Here is a 26,369-nt window from a genome sequence, read left to right on the forward strand (position 1 = left end):
GTTTTAAAGCAAGATTTCTGTTCATATATATTCAGAGGCATTGAGAAACTTACCATTCTAGCCATGTTTTGTTTTTGTTTTTAGTTTGGAATGATAAGCATCAGTGATTAAGCAATAACTGGCTGTGCTCTACATAACACCAACAGATGTGACTGATATAGTGCCATATCAGCATTATGTCAGTATTATGTGCTTTAGGAGGTCCAGCAGAGCCTATAGTGTAATCTTAGATCTCTGCCAGCCAGGTTTCCTCACATCTGTTTCCATTTAGATTAAAATGACCCCTGAATTCTTGAACGGTGAATAAGACACAACAAAAGTACAAAGACTCTTGTACCTTTTCAGTTAACTCCTTGAACCCCAGGCTTAACATTGCGTTGTTAAGGTTAAGGCTTATTTTTCAATAATTTTGATAAATTGCATAATACTAGTACTATAAACATCATGTGTAGGTTGAGAGGGGTTATTTATATATTATAAATATAGTCAGAAACTGAAGTAAGGTTTTATATATATATATATATATATATATATATATACATATATATATACATATATATGTATATATATATGTATATATATATATATATATATATATATATATATATATATATATATATATATATATATACATATATACACTCTGTGTATAAATTGAGGTACTTTGAGATCTTTTTAGTTCAAACAAAGATTCAGACTCAAACTTAAAATGTCAAAATGGCTTTGACAACTCACATAACTAACACATAACATTGTGAACGTTTTATATAGTGTGGGGCTCTTTATATTTGAAATAATTTATTCTGACAGCTCAAAATATGAAAATGGCTTCGCCAACGCAAATCTTTGTTGTTTATTAAGACAAAGATTCTGACAGAGATTCTAAAAAGATTCTGAAATATCTTAAGTTCAAACTAAGATTCTGACTTAAACTCAAAATGTCAAAATATCTTTGACAACTCAAATAACTCATTGTTTAGTTTTTTTCTCATAGAAATAAAGATCCACAGCATGTAATGTGGACTTTAAGGGTTCTGACCAATCAAAATATTAAAATGGCTTAAATAACTCAAATTGCTTCGCTTTTTTACATAGGAATAAAGGTCCACAGTGTGGACTTTAACGGTTCTTTTGTAATTAAAACGAAGAATCTGACCAATCAAAATATCAAACTGACTTTGCCAACTCAAAATAACTCATTGTTTAGCCTTTTCTCTAATAGGAATAAAGTTCCACAGTGTGTAATGTAATGTCAACTGTAAGGGTTCTTTTGTAGTTAAAACAAAGAATCTGACCAATCAAAATATCAAACTGACTTTGCCAACTCAAAGTAACTCAAATTGTTTAGCTTTTTCTCTAATTGTAATAAAGTTCCACAGTGTGTAATGTCGACTGTAGGGGTTCTTTTGTAGTTAAAACAAAGAATCTGACCAATCAAAATCTCAGTCTGGCTTTGACAACTCAAATAGCTCATATTGTTTAGCTTTTTGTCTTAGATGGAATAAAGTTCCACAGTGTGTAATGTGGACTTTAAAGGGACTTTTGTAATAAACACACAGACTTTGACCAATCAATATATCAAAATGGCTTCGATAACTTGAAATAACTCAAATATAATATATTGTTTATCTTTTTTTCTTAAAGGAATATATATTCACAGGGTGTATTGTGGTTATTTTGTAGTAAACACAATGACTCTAACCAATCAAAATAACGAAATGGCTTTGATAACTCAAATAGTTTTGCTTTTTTATCTTATAGGAATAAAGGTCCATAGTGTGTAATGTGAACTTTAAGGGTTGTTTAGGTGAAAACGAAGATTCTGACTCAAAATTGCTTTGACAACTCAAATAACTCTATTGTTCGGCTTTTTTCTTGAAGGTCCACAGTGGTTAATGTGGAATTTAAGGGAACTTTTATTTAGTTATAACTCAAATTCTGACTCAAACTGGCTTTAACAACTCAAATACCTCTGTTTCTTTTTTTCTTAGGGCGAGTGAAAGTGCACAGCTGTTCAGTTTTTTCGATAAAGAAAATTCTCTATTTGATTGATATTTTGTTTTGTCTGCTTATTGATTTGTTTAGTTGTATGTTCAGATCTATATGTGGATTAATAAGTAACCATCTGTTAGTGATGTTCTTTTCTTAGGGGCTGTTTCGTAACTTCACTCCCAAACTTAAAGACTAAAAAAAGTTGATTCTGAGATAAACCTGGATTGATAATTATTATATGTAGAACAGTATAATACTCTATGGCACACTGTAATCAGTTTGCTTAATATTAAGTTTCATAAGTACAGGAAGCACATTCCATCATTTTATGTAGACTGGGCTGAATATTTAAACCACATTTCCAGTGTTATTGTTCTCCCCTCGATATTCACGTCACAGAACTTGGGCCGGTTCTGGCGGGTTTAAGTAGATTACAGTGTCTCTGCACTTGTTGATCATCTCCAGAACACGCTTGGCACTGGCTGTAATTGTGAGCTGCCGCTTGATTGGCTCTGGAGCTGCTGGCCCGGGGCCAAAAAGTCATCCCCATATAACAGCGCAGAGCCGGGAGACAAATTCAAAAGGAAAGCGGAGACAGGAACTCATGGTTGTGGAGTAACTCTGAGCACGAATACTAAAAGAGTCTGAAAAATGTGTAAAGGATTAGCTGCCCTTCCTCAGACATGTCTGGAAAGGTAAGCACAGTCTGCTTCAGGCTTTTCGGGTTCAATTTACTAAAGAGAAAGAAGAGAAAGTAGATCAAACATAGATCAAAAGTTTTTATTTTAAATGTGATTTTACTTTTATTCTGTAGGTTATATCCTTGTCTAATTGTTGTCTAACTGTCTAATTGTAACTTCCTATAGGTTAGAAAATAATCCACTATTTTTTAATCCACTACTGGACACATTATATAAAGAGTTATTCAAATAATGCTACAAATTAATGCTATTATTTTCTTTTGTAACTTATTTATAACACTTGTACTTATGACAGTAAATTATTTATCAGTGTTAAATCAATAATGTTAGTGTTAAATTAGTCTCAAAAAAAGTAGTAGAACAATAAGGAACAGTTTCCCAGACATGGATTAAGTCTTGTCTTGGACTACATAGTATTCTGAATGCAGATTTTTTTTTTTTTTTGTAATATATAAATATATATAATCTAGTACTGGACTTATTCCCTGTCTGGGGAAACTGCCCCCCTTTGTTTTATTAATTTATTAACACTAAAAGTGTTGCTTTAAGACTGGCAACTTTGCTGTGTAGAGTCAAATCTAAAAAAAAAAGAACATTGTTATAGTAAAATATTTTACTTATTTAAAAACTAAACAGACTTTTTTTTTTTAATAATCTGAATACTTTCCTTCCCCTCTTTTCCCTGTCTCTCAAATAAGTCTCCTGCAGGTTTTGATAATGCCCTTAAAGCTTCATTAATCAGTCCCGCTGCTGAGTGCTAGTGCGGAAAGCTTCTTTAGAGTTTTTTTGAGTTTTGAGTTTTTGCGGTAATTAGTTAATAATACGTTTTCCTCTGATTGTAAGCTTTGAACAAGCTGCTCCTGTTTGGATTTGGATTTAAAACCTCTGTGTCCTCTGCACCTCTGTGTCTCTGTGTGTGAATTAATACTGCCTTAAATAAACTGTTCTTTCAGATTAAAAAAAAAACTAAATATGGGACCTGGCTACCTTAAAATGTTGAGTTTCATTAAACATGTACTTTATGATAAAGTTATGAGCAAATAATCATAGAATGCCCTTTTGTTGACTGATTATGGGAAATAGAATGAATCTATGATTAAGTTAACTTCCTTAATTGCAACTAATATTTCTGCAAGGTACAACATGTCATTATGGCAGTAAAGCATTAAAAGTCACAAATTCAAGCTTTTATGATACTTCATTCAATTTAAATCCTAAAAATCTGTTTGTTTTTTGCTTGAAGTAATTCTTACATTACTGTGATTGTTTATTTTTTAAAGAAATCTTTCTGAGAACAATTTGCTGGGTAATATATGCATATAGGTCTCAGTTCACATATATTCACATGTATATTTTATATTTACTTAATTTATGTTATATATATATATATATATATATATATATATATATATATATATATATATATATATATATATATATGATAAATTCTGGTACAAGCTCTGTACTAAACTGTATTCTGTGTGTAAAATCATTCATCAGCGATAAGGGATCAAGGGGGAAATCAATATCTATTTATAATAGAAGAAAATGTTCTATTTAAAATAGCGCAGAATTTTCACAATACACAACAACAAAGGCTTTCACATAAATAAACACAAAGAAATTAACTTCTTTAGCCAAGGCATAGTAAAGAGGTCTGTGCCACTCCTGCACATTCTGGGATGCTGTGTTGCAGCGCAGTTCAGAAACACCCATAATCTTAACTAACTACACTTATACGTACACAGCTAATCTGACAGTGTTAAATATACACTTTGAGGCTCATTGACCAACAAAAACTTTAGGGAACCTTTAAGATTTAAATGGCTTTAGTTGTCAATAGCTGTCAAAGTACTTAAAGAAATTAAAGAACACCCATTTGTAAGGGTGTAGCATAGTACTGAATTCTGGGACACAGGCCAGCTCTACTGAAACTGGGGACTGTTAATGGAGGGAGCAAGCAGCAAGACTCTTAGAACATGAATAAATATAACCTTCTCATCAGCAGATGTTGTAGGATCCACTGTGAAGCAACTGTTGTTCACTTTCTCATTTAAAATGTTTGATTTTGTTAAACAATAATAGTGTTTAAAATGTTAAATTAACAGTTCCAGTATTAATTTAACACTAGCAGAGTTGATATTGAACAGATATTAATGACTTTAATTTTTAAACATTTTGTAACAGTACATTTTGAGAAATTGAAAACAGTCCACGTTTGACACTTAATCTGTAAAAAAGCGCAGTTGAGCTGTGACTCTGATAATGGGGTGAATGATCTGAGGAAGTGCGTTTCTGACGTAAGGGTTTGGTTTTCTGCTTCAGGGCTAAAGAGATCAAGACTAAGTTGGGAACTCTGCTGCAGAAGCCAGAGAATGCCATTGACCTCATCATCCCCTACCCCGAGAAGCCTGAGAAGAAACCAGAAAAACTCCAGAAGTGAGTTCCTATTTGTTCTTCCTCTCTCTCTCTTCCTCTTTCTCTCTCTCTCTTTCTCTCTCTATTTCCTCTCTTTTTAAGAAAAATTTTAGACACATTGAATATATTAAAAAATGTACACACATCTAAAAACACATTATTTTTCTTTCTCTCTCTCTGCTCCCTCTCTCTGCTCTCTCTCTTTCTTTCTCTCTCTCTATTTCCCCTCTTTTTAAAAAAAAAGTTTTAGACACATTAAATATACAAAAAATATGTACACATCTAAATACACATTATTTTTCTAAGAAAAACGAATTATTTTGAATTTTTTTCTTTCTCTCTGCTCTCTCTCCTCTCTCTGCTCCCTTTCTTTCTCTCTCCTCTCTGCGCTCTGTCCTCTCTCTCTGCTCTCTCTCTCCTTTCTTTCTCTCTCCTCTCTGCGCTCCATCCTCTCTCTCTCTTTCTTTCTCTCTGCTCTCTCTTTCCTCTCTCTGTTCTCCCTTTCTTACTCTCTGCTCTCTCTTTCCTCTCTCTGCTCTCTCTCTCTCTCCTCTCTCTCTGTGCTCTCTCTCTCATCTCTCTTTCTCTGCTCTTTCATTCTCTCCTATTTCTCTGGTCTCTCTCTCTCTCCTCATACTCTCTCACTTCCCCCGCCCGTCTGCATCTGTCTGTCTCTCTTTCTTTCTCACTAATTTTCCCTTTTACCATTCTTCACACCCCCACCCCATATTTATTTATATAGAGATGCATTTCAAACACAATAGTGCTTCAGTTGGCTTCACATAAAATTAAAGGTAAAAACAAAACATATGAATAAAATATTAACCAGAGACAAAAGCAATACAGATTATTATCAAACGAAAAGTACATGAAAATAAAATAAATATTCATTCAAGTTTTACTTCATAAACAAAACTTATTTTCAATAAAAGCTTGAGCCTTTCTAAAAATAGTTTTTCCCCCTAAAACAAGTTGCCAGAAATCACATTTCCCAGATTCTATAGTTTATATTCCTATAAAGGAGTCTAATATACTACCAATATCATCACTACCTTACATGTAATCAACTACACCAGTATTTAGAATTAAGCAGAGTGGCTACAAAATGTAGATAGTGATATTACTCCTTATTAGACTTTTTTATGTCACCCACAGAAACTTGTATATCTGGATATAAATATTAAATGAATTTATCAAAAAAAAAAGCCAGTGTGAATATACAGATTTAAAACCCATGTTGCAATCTGTCTGACGTGTGTTTGTGTCATAAATAAATAGAGAAGAGGAAATTAAAACAATGTCATTGCAATAAACCTATACATCTCCTCCCACACACACACAACCAAAAACACACACAAACACACACACACACACAGATAAACACATACACTCACTCACAACTTGCTCATGGGAACAGCAGGCAAGCCCAATAAAGAGTTGTTATATTAATAAATAATGACACATTTATAAATATTTATGTAAAATACACACAGAGCTGGCACCTGGACAGACATGGTGCTGATGAAAGATGTCTGCAATGGCTGCACTGACAGACACGCTGCAGTCAATTCAGTCCAGTTCTGTCTTTCACTCTTACTGGTGATAAGCTTCACAGAATGTTGTCGAAAGTCATTTTTTCCTGATGAGTATACAGTACTAGTCAAAAGATTGGACACATTTTTTTCCTACAATGTAAATTAATATTGAAGTGATCCAGACTATGAGGAAACAATTACCCATGTAATAACTTAAAAGACTCTGGTAACTCTTATAAACTTATCCTGTGCAACAGAGGTAACTCTTGGTCTTTCTTTCCTTAAGCTTTTTTCATAAAAGCCATTTTCATTATAATGTTTTTCAAGGTCTTAGCAACTGCACTTTTAAGATGCTTTTAAAGTTCTTGTATTTTTTCGGATTTAAGTGATTCTTTTCTTGAATTAGTTGAGTAATTTACAACTTTAAAACTGATGGTCTCAAACACAGTAAGAGGGCTAAATAATTCCATTTGTTTTTCTTCATACTGTAGTTTGAATGACTTTAGTATTAGTCTACAGAAATTATACAAATATATATGTATTTAAAGAACATTAAATTTAAGGTGTGTCCAAACTTTTGATTAATATTTTGTCAAAATATTAATATTATTAAGTGCAATTACTTTAATTAATTATTAATATTTTAGGAAAGACATACTTACAGCTTCTTTGCTTGCTAATGATGACTTACACTTTCATTAGCATTAGCAATCTGTACTAGATTTAAGGCTAAATGGTTCAATATAGAATGGACAAAAATGGTTTTAATAGCCACAACTTTGATAGCAATAACTTTTTCAATCATATGCTCAGGTAGCAAATTGTACTACCTTTTCTAAGTAACATAAAATTCTACCTTGGTGAGACAGCAGATTTTAGCCAGTATTTTTTCTTCAAAAACAGATTTTTAAGTAAGCTCTTGCAAAGTGTATTTTAGGGTAGATGGCGCTCTCTCTCCACATCAGCCCTAGTGTGATGTTGGTCAGCACAGGCATCTGTTCAGCTGATGTATAAGAGCTGGGTCGCTGCGCTTTTCTTCCGAGTGTGCTGGCTACCCTGCATTAGTAGTGGCTGACTTCACATTTGTAAGAGGAGGTGTGTGCTTGTCTTCATCCTTCATCCTTTTAGTGTTGAAGGGCTTACTAATGATGGGTGGAGTACTAATGATTGGATGTGGTGATTGGCCTTCCAAATGGGACACAATTAAAAGTCAATTCTTAAAAAAAATCTGCCTTTGCAGAAAAAGGAAAACTCGTAAATTGCAAGAGAAATCAAAATAAGTCCTTGTAAGGCCTTATTTGGTCCATTCATCACAAAATTCGGAAACAATATTAAGGACAACTGCCACACTTACAGTGTGTCAAACAGTCAAAAACAGAAAGATTGGAGACACATTTTTTTTGCGTAATGAAAGTGCAAAGTGCAACGATATGTTCAGCAGTGAAGGTTTTAACAATCTTAAAGCATTTCAAACTATCTTAAAAGTGTCTGACAGGCCTCAGAGTCCAGCGGATTAAATAAAAGCCTGAACTTAATCAAGAAGTGGTGAGGCATTGCATCACTGCGCTGAAAGTGCTGCATGAAATGCCTGCTTTTCCCGTGTTCCTACAGCCATGAGCGCATGGATTCCAGTTTAATTTTCTGGCCCGGATTAGAACCCTTATTCTTGAGGCTGTGTGTTTGGCTCCACTGCTCTTACACAGCATTAAATCACTCTACTCAATAAAGCAGTGTCAGAAACTGTAGCTCTTAATAAAAACTCTTAAGCCCCATTAAATCTCTGTAATGGCAGAGAATGACTCAGTCATGAATGCGCACTGTGTTTACCCAACATTCTGTGAAGCTTGTTCAGCCCACTATACAGTAATTCAATAACAATATCAATATTAATAACACATATATTGCAGTATATCAAACAGCCAAACTTACCCAATCCAAAAAGAACAGTGCCATCAATCTGTTATTAGCTATTAGTGAGTAATCCAGCTCAGAACAACAGATATCATTGAGGTTACTCTGCTATATTAGGCTTAGGATATTCTGAAAATAACATCTGGCAGTTTTGGCTGTATATTTAGACAAATAAATGGTACATTAAACTATAAAACATTGGTCTTGGGTTTTAAGAGATACAGTATTTACAGCATCTATCATTGACTGATGTTCATTACAGAACACTGCCATCAGTTTACTGAGCATAAAGGGCTGAGCACCATTCCTTCCATTGCTTGGGAACATCAGCGTGCGAAGACATACACCACATACATTGGCTTTTATACTCTTCATATTTAAATTAGAATAACAGTTTATCTGTATCAACCAAAATGTAAATATACAGCTCTGGAAAACAAGAAGAGACCGCTTAAAAATGATGAGCTTCTTTGATTTTACCAAATTGAAAACCTCTGGAATATAATCAAGAGGAAGATGAATGATCACAAGCAAGCAAACCAAGATGAACTGCTTGAATTGTTTTGTTTTTTTTTTGCACCAGGAGTGACATAAAGTTATCCAAAAGCAGTGTGTAAGACTGGTGGAGGAGAACATGCCATGATGCATGAAAACTGTAATTAAAACCAGGGTTATTCCACCAAACATTGATTTCTGAACTCCTAAAACATTATGAATATGAACTTGTTTTCTTTGCATTATTTGAGGTCTGAAAGCTCTGCATTTTTTTTGTTGTTTCAGCCATTTCTCATTTTCTGCAAATAGATGCTCTAAATGACAATATATTTATTTGGAATTTGGAGGAACGTTGTCCGTAGTTTATAGAATAAAACAACAACGTTCATTTTGCTCAAACATATACTTATAAATAGCAAAATCATAGATACTGCTTCAGAAACTGAAGTGGTCTCTTTATTTTTCCAATATATGTATTGTAATACAAATATTGGCCCTATTGTTTTTTTGGCCCAACCCTGTTTTTTTTTGTTTGTTTTTAGATGTTCTTGTGGTTCTTTATTGTCTTTATGGAACATTGTGTTTGCTAATGAACTCTGGGAGAATCCTTTTTTTCATGAGCATAGTGTGTCTAATAAAGTGGTTAGTAAATGGGAATCTGCATCATCTATGCTGCCAGAGAAGCGTCAAGTAAAAATCATCCAACAGACTGATCAACAGCAGTAGATTGGGAGTGAGGTTGCACAACCCCATTCTGAAACGTCTGAAGAGAGCGAGGCTGTGTGTGTGTGTGTTGAGTGCATTCGGTAATGGAAAAGAGCAGAAGGGTTGTTTATAATATAAATCATGTTCAAAAGCATGCTTTTCCTAACAGCACCACTGTTTCCCACTGTCTTCTGTAATGGATTAGGCAAGCATCATCCGTGGGCTGTTTCACACAGCATCAAAACACACACTGATACACAGGCTAGCCTGGCCTGGAAGTGCTATCAAAAGTGACATTTCTACAAAATAGTGACTTTACAGGGTATGGGCAATATTCTTTAAAGGAGCATTAGCACCGTTTCAGGAAACACAACATCAGAACCATTTTTCCTTTTAAACCTGCCTTTCATTCCGGGTAATGAACCCAAAGCTCTCTAAAATCTCTTTTCAGAGAACCTTTTAGTCTAATCGTGCTATACACAAGCTAGCTCTTCAGGATATGGGTCCGTGATGGAGATAACATTTCACCCTGATATATTATGATGCTGCTATTACAACATTTTGCTCCTTGCTAGTGCAGCAGTTTTCCAGACAAGAAATAAGCCTAGTCATTTCAATGGATGAAATATTTCCATCCATATGCTGCACAGTCTAAGATTGAGTTTGATCCCTATATAATACCAAATAAATAATAGCAAATAAACAACCTGCTGCTGTAATAATAGTTTAATGTATTCATTGAACTCTCGTAGTTCTTTAGTTCCTTGTAATGAGCTCCCCTGACTATCAGTCACTACCTGTGTTAGAGGTTTAGTTTTTAGTTTTTTTTATCTGCAGGTGACCAAATCACTTAGATTTCTATTAAGGTGGTTCAATCAAGGTATTACTCGAAGGAGTTCTCAAGTGTTAAACATTTGTAACATTTATTGTTGATGATTATGACTTGCAGCCAATGAAAACCCGAAAGTCAGTATCTCAATAATATATGACCAATTGGTACTTTTGGCAGTGTGGGCAGTTTGCCAAATCCTGCTGGAAAATGAAAGCCGCATCTCCGTAAAGGTTGACAGCAGAGGGAAGCATGAAGTGCTGTAAGATTTTGTGGGAAAACACTGCACTAACTTTAGACTTGATGATAAAACACAGTGGACCAACACCAGCAGATGACATGGCTCTCCAAACCATCACTGATTATCAGTACATTTTACATTTAATTTGGAAAAAAAGGGATCAGAGTCTGGAGGAAGAGGGGAGAGACACACAGTCCAAGCTGCTTGAGATCTAGTGTGAAGTTTCTACAGTCTGTGATGGTTTGGAGAGACATGTCATCTGCTGGTGTTGGTCCACTGTGTTCTATCAAGTCCAAAGTCAGTGCAGTGTTTTCCCAGAAAATCTTCCTTTTCACTTCATGCTTCCCTCTGCTGACAACTTGTATGGATATGCAGATTTCATTTTCAAGCAGGACTTGACACACTGCCCACACTGCCAAAAGTACCAATTGGTCTTTTATAAAATTCAATTTTTCTGAGACACTGATTTTTGGGTTTTCATTGGCTGTAAGCCATAATCATCAACAATAAAAGAAATAAACACTTAAAAAAGACCACTCTGTATGTAATACATCTATATAATATATGAATTTTACAACACTATAAGATTAACAAGACTCTTTGTAAAGTTGTATGTGTAATAACCCCTCTCCCCTTTTTTTAGACATCAAACTTACAATGTTCTACATTTTCATGCTTTTTTTAGTACGAAAAGGAAGAGAAAATTGAGTAATGCTCTTAAAATGTGGAGAGAAATTATTTAATGCAATTTTGGAAAATTTCTTTGAATCTGTGCCCAGACTCATAAAAGCCTCTTAGCATTAAGAACATTTTAACATGAGAAGAGAGTGCCCTGTTTGGTTTGCAACAGCACCAAAAATCTGGTACATTGGCTAGTCAGCTGTGTGCATTCTCTGTAGCACGCCAAGAATAAAAAAACAAATATAAAATGTCGAGGAGTCAAAGGGCAGATTTGACTCATCGCTCAGTCAGTTCAACATGGGAACAAAATCTGATATTGCTGGAATTAAAACTTGCCAAAGGCTTAATGTGTGTCACAAAAACAGCCTTACGACATAATTGATGCATTTCAGAGAGTGTAGTTAAGTGCTTAGTTTGGCAGTAAAACTTCATTTATTTTGTTTATTGCCTCAGTGCCTCGGTGCTGTTCACATTTTACTCAAACCCGTCACTCTCGACCGGAAGATAAAACTGAAACGCACGCCGTCTCCTAATGACCTCAGCAAAGTCAAAATAAACCATTATGAAAGCACCAAATTTGATTAGGAGGGCAGCCTGCTGCTGTTGGACTGTTTTTAATGTGAGTACTGAGTGACAGCTGTGCTGTGCTGTGGTTTGTGTCACACAGGCCGACCCCCGAAGAGGCTTCTCAGTGGCGTGAGTCTCTGGACCGAGTGCTCAACAACAGCTGTAAGTGTATATTTGTACGTCCTTGTTTTTTTCACATAATGTAAAGCAGTGTTTCTCATCATTTTTCTGGCATGCCACATTTGGAAGAAGAAAATGTTTCCCTTTTTACTGCACCAAAGGTTTAAGGTTAACTTAAAAATCATGTGAAATTCTTTTACTTTTATTACTGTAATTTCTCGACTGCAACTATTTTTTATGAAAAAGTATTCACAAAGAACTAATGAGTAATGATGTAATGTCATCTGAATTTGCTGGGTCTAATACTTTTAGCATAAAACACATACTCGTCTACCCATCTCCTACCAAAGTGTTTACCCAATTTTTTTTCACTTGTTTACAGTACTTGGAAGTACTGACTGTTTTCCAATATCTTCTCCCCATACTGGAACTAGACAATAGCCCTATCCGGACAGGATTACAGTAGTTTCTCATTATTCACACTTCTACTCAGTGATAAAACTACTGCATCTGGACTTCAGTTGAAAAAAACAGGAGGACCAGTGAGTTTTTTTTAAGGCTTTCTCGGTCACGTGACATCGCGTTCAGTAGCTCCTCCATTTCCACTCACTGTTGTGTTTGCCTAGATCTCTGTAGAAATGAGTGCCCTAAGTGTAATAACGGTGCATGTCAGTGGACAAATAGCTATTTTATTAAACACAAGGAGACGAAACTCTGACAAGTGCATCCGGACGGGACTAAAATTACCGGAGGACCACGGAATTCACCGAAAAAAAGAAGATAATTCTGCCTGTAATTTTCTTAGAGGACGTCTGGAAAACACACGTACATGGTCGTTCCGGATAGGAATAAAATCACAGAGGACTCCCTGTTTTTCTCTTTTACCCTGTAAAAGAGAAAATTACCCCAGGACCCCCTAGAAACTAATTCTATCTTTATAGGGCTAATCTTAGATTCAGCAGGTTAGCTGATCTGTGATTGGCTCAGATCAGCTTCTCAGTTATAAATGCTGTTCAGGTGCAGTTTAAACTGATTTATTACTCAGATACTTTGATAGTTATAAACTAATGCCATCTCTGCTGATGCTTTATGCAAAATTGCACAGAAATCCGTAATAGTCCAGAACACAGGACCTTTTTCTGTATTTACTTTCTAGCTCTGCCTTGCTTGCATGTTTTTTGCGACACATTTTGTTTACATTTCCATTTGTTATCCTTGGGTGAAACACTCCATTTTAACAAATTTGTTAACTGGTTCAGACCAGAAAAACAAACTGCAGGTGTAAAAACACCCTTACAAATGCTGACGTAAAGAAACACGTTATGTTTTAAATGTGCATCGGATTTCTTCAGAAAGGCAAAACCAAGTATTGATGCTCAGAGAGCTCAGACAGACTGTTAAAGGTCAGCAGGCTGTACAGAGCACCGTGTTTACGAGTGCGTGTGGTAAACTTTGCAGACATTCATAAGAAGAGACTATTTAGAGTGTATTTAGAGAAGTATGCGTAAACCTCCTGCTTCTGTATGTAACAAGCTGAGGCTTTAAGCAGACTGGTTGACCTTTAAAGGCCATATAACTCATGGAAAAGCTTCTCCTGAGTCTTGAATTCACTTACTAGAAGTGGACCTGCTTGCTTGTGTGCATGCATGCATTCCCACATGCATAGACAGCACACGTGCAAACACATGCAAACATGCGCTCTTAAGCATGGTTTAGTCAACAGCGTGACATTTTCAGGTGAGATGTAAAGTTTATGATTCTAAATACCGGAAAGCTACCGAGGAATATTTAAGAGAGGACTCTAAGTGGGTTTACGGGTTCATCTCCGTATTCAAGTACCCATAAATAAACCAGCCCACGACTGCAGCCGGCTGTATAAGTCAAACTGTTGAATTCCAGCTGTTAGGCCAGGATCTCCAGAGAGCTCTTTCCAAATGACCCTGTCCTGCACGATGCCTCAAAGGGCAAACAAGCACTGTTTTGCGGGAACTGAAATTTGTTGAATTCAGTGCTTCTATATTTAAATTAAAATGTGGTTTCATCATGGAGTTGCTTTCTACACTGCCAGAGGTTTATTCTGGATGCTTCTTCTTGTACTGTATTTTTCGCACTATAAAACGTACTTAAAATGCTTTAATTAGGGTGACCAAACGTCTGTATTTCCCGGGACATGTCCGTATTTCACATCCTTTTTTTTTTTCAAAAAGTGAGGAAATGTCCTGGTTTTTAAATTACCTTAATTGGACCAGAAAGCAGTAGACAGCGTGGAGCCCTCCCTCCCCCCCTTCCGGTGCAGTCTCACAGTAAGAACACACACAACGCTACACACCCCCCCCCCCCCCCCCCAAAAATATATGAATTCTACCACTCCGCTGAAGTATACAGGAGTTTCAGTTTAGTTTTTAGTTCCAGTGCCGAGACTTAAGTAGCATTAGTATTAGCCGCTAACAGCGATAAGTGCTAGCTCTTTCGCCATTCAAAGGTGAGTATTACCAGCCTGTAGCCTGCTGCTAACCAACCCTGTCTAGCACTCCTGTAGCAGCACTAGTATTAGCTGCTAATCACGCTAAGCACTAGCTCTTTTGCTGTTCAGAGTCGAGGATATCAGACTGTAGCCTGCGTGTTTACCATGTTAAAACAAGCTACGTGCAACAAACCGCCAGCTAATATTGCCCTGGCTTACCAGAACACTCAAGGTTCCTCAGTGTAGCGCTGTCGGGCTGTATTTACTAGCTCTAACCGTGGCTAGCGGTTAGCCGCTTAATGCTAATGCTGCTGCACCCAGCCTTAGTAGAACAGTTTTTTAGGAGATTTTTTTTTTTTTAAAGATTGACAGTTTTGTTTACTTAGCTTAGCTTTATTTTAGTTACCCCACCACCACCACCACTCAGCAGCAAGACCTGCTGAATTAGTGGTGTCACACGATGCGTCATTGTATATAGACCAGAAAATAGACGTTTATTGATAGTGCACCTTATAGGGTAGATTAGCTAAAACAAAGTTATGATTAAAGCGGAAATCATTTATCAAATCAAAGCCTATTTCATTTATAAAATCAGCATTATTTCTAGAAAACTAAGCTGATTTGTATGGAGCAAGATCAAGTACTTGTCAAGTTAGAGTTAAGTTTAGACATGTTAACTTATTAGGTTCTTAAGCATGGGTTACCTTACATAATTTTTGCTCCAATTTTAGCCCAGATTCTCAGTCTGGCTGTGTCTGTGCTAGTTACCCCCAGTCTACAGTTTGTTTCTTCAGTCAAAGTCGACCGTTGGAGAAAAAAACGAGCATTGTGTGATGGGGTAGACTCTGGTTTTTGGGCTCCTGATTGTGGATCAGACCAATCAAAACATAACAAAACTTTCATTTTTCTAATGCAACTCTAGAAAACTTAAAACTAACCCTTAATCTAACTCTTACATGTTAAAGTTAGGGTATAGAATTATGGCTGGGTGTAGGGTTTCATTCGATAAAGAATCATTTACATTCATCTCAATTCAATTAAAAAATTCTATTACATATGAGTTATCAACTATGAACCATCCAGGTCAAGTGTTACTGCTTTTCTTTATCTACTTACTTTGTTGACGTTTTGTGCTCAAACCTTAAGTTGGCTTCTTATTAGGCAGATTCTTATTTTCATTTAAAGTTCCACCTTAAATGATGTACTAGCACCAGAGTGTACTTGCTACATATCCAATACCACTGCACCATTTAGGGTGGAACAGAAAAAGTATGAATCTAAGATCTGCCTCGTTTTTAGCATAGCCTCCATATTCTGCTGTGATACTCACATTCACCAACCTCTACTTTTGCATAGGCCTGGACAATAATTCGATATCGGTATTTATCGTGATAAGAAATGTTTCAATAACGGTGATATCAGTTTTGTGGTATATCGGTATGTATTGTTTACAGAATCGGTCACGGACAGGCGTTTTTTACTGGCGTCAGCTCGCCGCAGAGCTGAACACATTCAGCCCCCATAGCTGGGCTACGTCAGTGCGTGATGACGTAACCACACAGGCACGTAGCCAAATAGGCTAGGCTAGGCAAGGCTAGGTTAAAATGGCTAGGCTCGGGTCCGCTTCACTACGCAGCTAAAATATCTCGTGCTGGAGCCAAACGGAGCCGGGACGAGCGGATCCAAGGCTAAGGTAGACTCGGTTCGGTCAGCCGCGGATCCTCGAGTCCGCTACCTTGCCGCTTTGCTGTAAATTGTGCCGGAGAGTGGAGCCGACCAGCAGCGGTAATGTTAATACATCTACATACAATATTTTTCTTATACTGACTGAACCACTTTTATAGCTTATGTTGTAACTAAGTTATTCATAGTTGATAAAGCCCATAGGTTTGTTTATTTGACGGGAAAATCTTGTTGCTTTTATGTATATAATGGCTTCTTGTATTCTATGTCCTAGTTGAAACACTTTTGTTTTAATCTGTTAAATTTGTTCACAAAGAATAAGAAGCTCTGCCTCTGTTGTAATTTAAAGTTATTTTTATTGGTAATAGTTATATAGGCTTATGTTTGACAGGGATGTCATGTTATTATTTTGCTGTATGCAAATAATATTGAGCATTGATTTATTTTGACTACTTTTATTTCTAAAGTATTAAAGTTTTTGTGAAAGGAGGTTTCAAAGGCTTAAATTAAATTCTCAGACAGTAGTAGGTACAGATTTCCATTAGATAGATAAATAGACGTGCATATAATGAGGGTATCTGTTGCCAGCCATACAAAAAGTGCAAATACACAGTTATATAATTAAATATATAATTAAATTTGCACTGCTGCAGGGATTGCAGAGATTCTTAGCAGTTTTCTGAGGCCTTCAAAGTATTTATATTGATATCAAAATTATATCGTATCGACCGAAATTTAAGGAATATATCGTGATATAAATTTTGGCCATATCGTCCAGCACTACTTTTGCATTTCACCATGGAAATCTGATAAACTCAAGTGTGCAAGAGTGAGACACCCAGTGTGTTTATAATATACTACCACTTGAAATGTCATGTATGGTCAAGTATGCACGTTTGATAAAACTAGCTGACGTTTCAACATTCGTATAATTGATCCAACTGCCCCAGATGAGCATAACAAATCCTTTTTAATCCAAGTACAGATTTACTGATCAAGGTTCCACAACGTAGTCAAGGTACAGTGGGTCTCCAGTTGCAGAGGCTGTTTGTAAAGAGCCACACTTCTCCTAACAAGCTGCACCTGGTGCTCTAACCATGGGGAGGAGTAATTAGATTACATGAGTAATTAAGGGTGTGCCTTCTTTCCACTGCTTAAAAAAACGCACAGTCTTTTGAATATGCACAATCACTAGCTGCTTTCTTGGCTTAAATAAGTCTTGGCTGCAGCCGAGGTGGGCTACATTTCTCGATTGCCATACGTCATAAATGCCTGTTCCAAAATTAAGACAAGAGCTGAGAGGAACAGCTGATGTTCAGTGAGATTTGAAGGATGCAACTGATGTATCCTTTGTTGCCCTCATTGCCCACAAATCTCTCAGCACAACTTAAGTTCGTTTTTGGCTTTTGTAGGGTAGAGACGACTAAAACTGGTAGATTGTAGCATGATAGCTCTTTCAAATTTTACAGATAATTACAAAAAGGTCCCTTGCATTGTTGCGACAACACAACTTTGCATGTAACAGTAGATTTGAGGTTGCGAGGTTGCAAGGGTGGGCGTGGCAGAACTACATAAGAACTTCATAGTAAATTTCACTCATTACTATACAATAAGACTGATAAACCAATGATAAGTATCATAAGCCTAACAACAAATTAACATGTTTCCAAACAATGTTTGTTTTTAATTATGATTAAAAAGTTGGAATTTTAAAAAGGAAGCATTTTTGTGGAAAAATCTCGACTGCAGCCCACAATTTGGAACACAGCTATTTCTAGTCTTTAAATGCATCAGTATTTTTAATATTGAGCTTTACACAGTACCATACAGAGCAAGCTGAAATGTGACTGTTTTTTATTATTACTGCTGTTGGAGAGATGCTCATTTTTCAGAATACATGCGACAGAGCCTGCGGCTAACCTGTAACGTGCAATTTTTATAGTCATTGTTCATTTGTCACCCACAGGAAATGACATGTCGACTGAATTGTGGGAAATATAACCCAAATCAGAATACTGATCTACATATATATTTAAAAGAGTAATTACATTTAAAAGAATGTATTCAATTAACATTAATTGCATGATATGAGTAGATTAATGACCTGCTAATAATGCAATGATTAATATTGCATGTCATTTACTTGAAAAAAAAAATCCAATAGATGAAAGTTATTAATGCTAAAAGTAAAGAAACATTATTCAGATGAGGACAGCATTTTCTCTGAGGTTTAAACCACTCTAAGTTGTTGCAATTGAGCATTTATAGAGCACATAATCTAATGCATATATAAATGATGCAATACTTTTAGCCAGATAAAGGTAAACAATGTCTGAATCAGTGCAGCTTCAGGAAACATCCCCACTGCAGTGCTATAATAGAATGAAGTCCCCATGGAAATGGTTCAGATGAGGGTTTGTCATGCCAGATGAGCAGCAGAAATGGTTTGTTTGTGATAATTGATATTTGTAATATGGCCACGGTTTGTGTTCTCTTTGGGCTCACATAGAGCAGTCATGCATTAGATTCAAATAAAATAAAACACTTACCGTCAGATCTCACACAATGCCTTTTTTATGTCTGCGGTTATATTTGAAGCAAAATTCATTCGGCCGTTTTTGCAATCAGTTTCATCCTGTTAATTGAACATTAAAGTACATCAACTGGGCTATACTTAGTCATGTCATGAGTGCTGAATGTGCTAGCACTGTGTGTGTGTTTGGGTGTGTCCGTGTGTGGAAGCAGAAACTAATGCATAAAACAGTTAAACACTAAGCCTCATGCATCATTTTATAAAAAAACATATATTTTTTGAATTCTTTCTAGACATATCTAATCCAAACCGTAATTTCTATATGTGATATGTTGTCTATGTTCTACATGCTTTTTTTTTATTTATTAGAACAGAGGTTCTCAACTGGTCACAGCCAGGGATTCACATTTTCTCATGGTCATTAAGTCACGGCCCACTTTTATAGAATACAAACCAAACAAATTAATTTTTGAAAAAAAAAAAAAAAACTTTTAATGCAAAGTGAATTTACGAACATTTTTTAATTATTTTTTTTAAATGAGGAGGAACATGACAACTACATATATAAAAGATATATTTTATTGTAGTATATTATCAAAATTTCACAAATTAAATAAGGCCACAAAATTAGAAATTTCACTTATCTGCATATCTCTGCATTTAGAGAACATTAGTAAAAAAAACTCTCTCTTTTTCTCTCCCCTTTTTTCCCAATATGAAGGACGAGTACAAAATCAAATGAGCATTATTTTATTATTATATATCTTTTATATGTATTTATTGTTTACGAGCTGTCCGTGACCCACCAAGAACATGTCCTTACCAACCAGTTGAGGATCACTGTATTAGACTATGTAGTCATTGCTCATTTGTTAACCACAGGAAATGATAAAATGTGTGCTTCATATTAAATATAACCTGATCATAAATTGCATGTATATACCTATGCTTCTGTATTATAGATGGTCTGGCTACATTCCGTGGCTTCCTGAGGTCCGAGTTCAGTGAGGAGAACATCGAGTTCTGGGCAGCTTGTGAGGATTACAAGAAGACCAAGTCCCCCCTGAAAATGGCCACCAAGGCCAAGAAGATTTATGAGGACTTCATCCAAACTGGTGGACCTAAAGAGGTTGGTTGATTCCTTTCAGCTTCTTCAGAGCATGGTTTTCCAGAAACGCCAGAAACACCTTTAAGGTGGACATATGAAACACCTTTAAGGGTTTGAAAACTTAGCATTTTAGCCTTGTAGAGGTAATCAGTTTCTATTGACTGGGCCTTTGTGTTTAAGAGGCAGCCTTATTTAATTGGCTTCTCGACTGGCCTCCTGTGTGCAGCAGGCAGACGGATTAGGCAGCTGTTCCACTGTCTTTCTGTAGCTCTTGTAGAAAGTGAGAACTGCCATTTTTCTTCTCTCTTGTTCTGCTGTCCAATTGAACCAATTAAAGATGAGCACTTTTACTTAGAAGCTTTTGTTTCTATGAAATGTTCGGAATGACTTTAGAATTCCATTTCTTCAGCAATTAATCGGCTCTATGCAGGTTCATCCTCCAACTCTTCGCTTACCTGCAGAGAAACATATCAAGTTTTTATATGTTTTTTTTTTTATATAAACCATGAAAAGCCACAGTTTAGAGTAGGAACAATGTGGTTAGGGCAATGGCTAGGCAAGTTTCAGCCACAGTGTGTAGAGACAAGGAGCATCATGTTAATTTTGTGGCTGATTGGTGTTTGATCTGGGTATGAATAATGTCTTATGCATAATATGTCGGTATAAATGGAAAGTTACACATTTTAATAGACTTTGTGTAGTATTTACATGCTATATATACACATAGGGATTGGTTCCTATTCGAGTGGACTACCTGAAATGTTTTGTATAATTTCCAAATAATAAAGAAAATGAAATGAAAGCTCAGTAGAAGCTAATATATATATTTTTATTTTTTTATTATTAAAAGCAGTTATATAAAATCTGTTTTTCCAGTCAGGAATTAAGCCTAGTCAGATAGGATATAGAAAATCTCCATTTAAAAGGCTGTGTAGTCCCAGACTAGGCCTATTCCTGGTCTGGGTAATTGCCCCATAATGTTTTAGCTACAGTATATAAATATAGTAAGAAGTAAGACAGGAACTGGATATTCATATTTTACAATGTAAATAAATAAAGTAGGTGTCAGCTGAGCTTCTGAATGAGGAGTATTAAGCTCTTTATTATTATTGGCTAGCAGAGCCTTAAACTCAGGATATTATAACATACATAACATGCTGACGGTGCTGATGAACGTCAAGCTAAAACATGTGATAAAGTTTAAAAAAGCTGTGTATTCATACAGACTTTATTTTTTTTATTAATCGGAAGCTGAGTGTCCAGTATAACAAACAAACAAACAAAAAAAATCAATTTGTCACACACCTACCATGCATAGAGCCCATTGTGTGCCCACTTTGCTAGTCGTTCTGTGAAGTATGAAGTGTGATCTTTACCTTTCTACCCTTTTTTTTAGGTGAACATTGACCACTTTACCAAAGACGTGACCCTGAGGAACCTGGTGGATCTCAGCCCAACCACCTTCGATTTGGCCCAAAGCCGCATCTACACCCTGATGGAGAAAGACTCCTTTGGTCGCTTTCTCAGATCTGAGCAATACCAAGAACTGATCAAGTAAACGGGGTCATTCAGCTGCAGGGAGACAAAACAGACCAACCAGCATCAATCGATGTTTAATCTATGTAGCTCCCAGCACCTCATTTACGGGCCTCAGGCAACTAAAGTCCTTTATATGAAGCGATTGTGTAAAAACATGACAATCTGTTAGAAAGATTTGAAAGATATTGTAATTGGAAAAAAATACAAAAAATCGAGTCTCCCTGCAGCTCTCTATTCCCTTGCTAATAACTGTCTTTTTCATAATCATAACTACTTTATGATGACTGAAAAAAGGCAATTCTACTATTAGTCATTAATCAAAAACATGTGATGATGATGAACCATGCAAATAAGCTAATAGAGGATGCTATTAATTGGGTACAGTTTGGAATGCACAGTCTGTTAATTAGAATGATATTCTTCTCTATTTTTCCCTTCAAGACTAAATAAAAGAGGAGAAAAACATAGCCAGACTGATCCCCTCTTGTAATCTGTGCTTTTTCTTGGAAATACGACAAGTGGCTCATGTTTTTCAAGAGGGTAATCTGACCTCTAAGGTGCAATTAGTAGAAGTTTCTGAGCAGCGAGTTCATGGACTGCTTGGAGAGTAGAAACAGGACAGTGTGGGGAGGGGGAAGCTAACGGCGAGGGCTTTTTTTTTCCTGGAAACGTCCACACAAATATTAACAGTCATATGGTATAGCACAGTGAAGGGGTGGGGGGTGGGAGGTAGGGGTTTGGGAAGGGGGGGCTGGTTTGTGTCGCCATTAATCTTGAAAGGCCCACCATCAGTCACAGTAAGAGAAAGAAAGAAAGAGACGTGTTTAAATGCACTGGGTCCCTGGGAAATGCCAGAGAGGAGGCTTGTTGCAATATAACAGCTACATTGTAAGTTGCTAAGATGGGAATATCAAGTAGGAGTGGATCTTCATAAAGCTTTGGAAAACAGTGTCTTCTTCAGCCAGAGGGACAGCTTTCCCAAGGGATGTCAAACGCAAATTTTCTCCAACCGTTTGTTTGGATTTCAGTGGAAAAGAAAAGAAAAAAAAAACCATCCCTAAGGCCCCCCTGATGAGTACATCCAATAATTATCACCACTTAAAAGAATTAGCCCAGAGTTTATATACAAATTATACAAATCTGAAACATTTACTCTGCAATTATAAAGGCGTAATTATAATAATAACAGACTAAAAGCATTTACCAGCATGAGTAAGTATGCTAAGATATACAGTGTAATTTCCATTAAATTATTGCATGCCCTTATGCTGCTCTTAAGCAGCTCATTTACTTTAAAACAGAACACAGACATGTTGACATCATCATATTATATTGTGTGTATTAGTAATAAGCCCTAAAATTATTTCCTTATTTTTTTTTCCTATATTAATGGATGTGTTTGACCCCAACACAATAACGATAATGATCACCATTCAAAAAGAATTAGCATGAGTTTATGCACAAATTATACAAAACATATTTGAAACATTTACTGTGCAATTATATTACAATATTATATGACACTAAAAACGTAAAGCATTGTACCAGCATGAGTGTGTGTTACCATCTACAATTTCCATTCAAATATTGCATGCTCTTATGCTGCTCCTAAGCAGTTCCTTTACTTTAAAACAGTCCTGAGACTTTTCATGTTGTCTTAAACATGATTTAATTACGTTGTGTTGTGTATTAGTAATATGCCCTAAAGTGATTTCCCTAAAATGATATATTAAAGTGTGTGTTTGTGATCCCACCACATACATATATACTACTATTGTATGTTTCTCTTTTTTCACCTGTCATTGTTCACTATATATTATAGTATATCTACCGGTATATCTGTTTCCCTTTCTTTATATATATATATATATATATATCCTACATATATACATGATTATAAACAATAAACAATGACAGGTGCTTTATAAGTCCTTACAGTTACCCAACAGAACCAAAAGTATTAGAACACTGCAGGTCAGAAGTAGAACAATCTATGGTTATTCAAATTAGTTATTACCTTAAGATTAAATCCAAATTTGAACAAACAAGTCCAGTTTAAAGATCTGACAAGCATCTGCAAAGGAGACTAAAGAGAAAAAGTTAAATTGTATCCAATTAAAAAGTTAAATCAATTTTAAAGTTAAATAGAAAGGTTCACACCTAATGCCTATATTTAACTATAATTAAGGGCTTATTCAGTACCTGTCATTTATAGCAAAGCTGCTTAAACGTATACAGTATATATATATATGTGCATGTACTGTTGTAGCTGATCACATAAATACCATTAAAGATCTGAAGATGTATTTATTTTTCATATGTAAATAATTTACTACTATTTGATTTTAAGTTATTCAGTATTGCTTGTCTGTGAATACACAAGTTGCAGAGAATGAAGAGGAGAGCTTGTTCCTTTGTTCCTTTCTTTTCTCACCTGCGTTATCTATTTAGAGTCATACTAGAAAAATATCATATTCTAGAGTATGAAGTGATGTGTCATCAAAACAAGTCTGCACTGATCACTGATTATGTAATTAAAGGTGCCATAGAATGCATTTATTGAGTATTTTACAGTGTTTTTGATTCATAAATCAACATTATGGCTATGTTCACATTATAAGCCACATTGCTCAAATCAGATTTTTTGCTGAGATCGGATTTGGCTATCCTGACGGTTCACATTCACAAATGTAAGTGACCTGTATCTGTGTGTACACTCTAAAAAACAGAGGTACGATATGAGTACTTTTTTGTACTCGAAGGTACACTCTTCATAATTGTACCCTCAAAGGTACAATACTGGTCTTTACAGGGTCAGATTTGTTCCCTCTGAAGTACAAAGTCATTTCTAACAGCAATAAGTACAAATTTGTACCATTTAACCAGCCAAAAGGTACATTCAGTATTCTGCATCACTGTACTAATGAACAGTATATATTTAAATTGCACATTTTTTATTTGAAAGCCAGACAATTTTGTATCATCAAGTTTTTGAGCCATTTTTAGTTGATGATAATGTTTATAATCTTTATAATCTATACTGGCACAAAAACCATGGGTACAAAAAAGGACTTTCACTGAAAGGTACTTTTTTGAACCTTAATATAAGGTACAGCCCCAGCGACAAGCTTTGTACTCTTTTAAGTACAAATCTGTACTTATATTTCTTAGAGTGTAATGTGAATGAATCTGTCCCTAAAACGCCTCACGTGCGCACATTGATACATGTATAAACGCCACCTTCTTCACCAACAACAAAAAACATCATATTTGAGAGATGACTCGTAGCTCTATAAAGGGAAATGGATGTGTTAGCAGCTCATATGTGGACCATCATTTGTTGGAGTGGAGAAACAGCAAACAGCTGGTCTGAAGTATATGTTCAGGTCGAGGAGGAGAAAACGGCCCAGGCGGTTTGCTTTTGCTGTTTTTGCGATATAGCTGCACAGCTGCACCAAGAGATGTGTGGTTACGAGAGAGAAGCACGTAGCGCATGTGTAAAAGCAAAAAGACGCATGAACTCCGATTTGACCGTTCACGTTCATGTCGCATGTCCATGGATCAGATATGTATCTGATTTAGGACCACATATGTAAGTGTCTTAAATCTGATTAAAAAAACTGATTTGGCACATTCACACAGCCATGAAAAATCAGGTTTGAGCAAAAAGTCGGATTTGAGTTACTTCAGCCTGCTAATGTGAACGTAACCTATGTGACTTGGATTGAGGGTGAAAAATGCTCAGAGGTGGTTTAACACAACCACCAACTCTGTTAACACACTGATTTGACTCATTTTAAGTTGGGCTGGTGAAAAATAAATGCTCTGCATTAATTAACTTGTTTATCGCACTACAACAGATAACTATAGGCACGTAGCATATCTCAGCTTGGTTTTTCTATCAGCAGAAACATAATTATTTTTTATTGGTAACAATTTAGTTGGATGATCCATTATAGATGTCTTATAGATGCTTAAGTGACATTAAACTAACATTCAACTGAATGTCTATTAAATGCAACTTAATGCTAAGTTTAATGTAAATTATTTTTTATAGAACCTAACCCTACTTCAAATCTTAACTTAAACCATAAATCTAACCCTAAAGCTAAGCCTAAAATGTTAAGATTAGAGTTTGGGTAAGAGTTTGGTGTAGGGTTCCATTCAATAGAGAATCATTTATTTTCACCTCAGACCTCAGTTTCATTTAATGCATTAGACATGCAGTTGCATATTGGTTGAATATCAGATAAGCATCTATGAGGCATCTATGAATGACTGAATGATCCATCCAAATACAGTCACACCAATATTTTTTATTAACCTGATTAACCTACATTTTTGCCTTTTTAGCCCCACTTTCATATTCTTACACAGCAGATATTGTTTATTTTTGGGCACAAATATACTTTTATTTCACATTGTCCACATGTAATAACATGGGTGGGAAATGATAGGGGAAGGATGGGCAAGGGATAGATATCATAGGGACTCAGGCTAAACTGAGTATTGCGATGGCTCAATTTACAGTACAGAATTATATTTTCTTTGCAAGAAAAAAGGTTACATTTAAAACAAGTTTAAACAAGTTTTAAAGAAACCTAAATGTATTTTGAAACATTGCAAACACTTTGCATTTGGGTTACAGTGAGACCACACAATGCTGACACTCATACAGAACATAGCAATCTCTCTCAGTTGATCTCACCTTAAATGCCATAATAAATGAATATGATTTTGCCTCGTTTGCTTCTAATTAGTAGTACATCATAACCTAAACTGACTATCTCTAAAAAATATGGTCTCCTAAACTGATCTAGGCATGGAAGTACTTTCAAAAGTTTTTT

General features: G+C 35.7%; 1 protein-coding gene across 1 annotated transcript; it reads left to right on the top strand.

Moving 5' to 3' along the window:
- The first annotated feature begins 2,487 nt into the window (after window positions 1–2,487).
- On the top strand, window positions 2,488–23,828 carry rgs5a (regulator of G protein signaling 5a). The gene is made up of 5 exons (XM_007258375.4): window positions 2,488–2,687; window positions 5,019–5,132; window positions 12,176–12,237; window positions 19,838–20,004; window positions 21,380–23,828. The coding sequence occupies exons 1-5, from the start codon at window positions 2,644–2,646 to the stop codon at window positions 21,539–21,541; spliced, it is 549 nt and encodes a 182-aa protein (XP_007258437.2). The 5' UTR covers window positions 2,488–2,643; the 3' UTR covers window positions 21,542–23,828.
- The last annotated feature ends 2,541 nt before the right edge of the window (window positions 23,829–26,369 follow it).

The sequence above is a fragment of the Astyanax mexicanus genome, chromosome 5 (assembly GCF_023375975.1).
Source record: "Astyanax mexicanus isolate ESR-SI-001 chromosome 5, AstMex3_surface, whole genome shotgun sequence".
In the NCBI taxonomy this organism is placed as follows: Eukaryota; Metazoa; Chordata; class Actinopteri; order Characiformes; family Acestrorhamphidae; genus Astyanax; species Astyanax mexicanus.

Coding starts and splice junctions, on each gene's coding strand:
- rgs5a (XM_007258375.4), top strand. CDS start 2,644: ATGTGTAAAGGATTAGCTGCCCTTCCTCAGACATGTCTGGAAAG. Junction 5,133..12,175: donor AAACCAGAAAAACTCCAGAA/GTGAGTTCCTAT, acceptor TGTGTCACACAG/GCCGACCCCCGAAGAGGCTT. Junction 20,005..21,379: donor AAACTGGTGGACCTAAAGAG/GTTGGTTGATTC, acceptor CCTTTTTTTTAG/GTGAACATTGACCACTTTAC.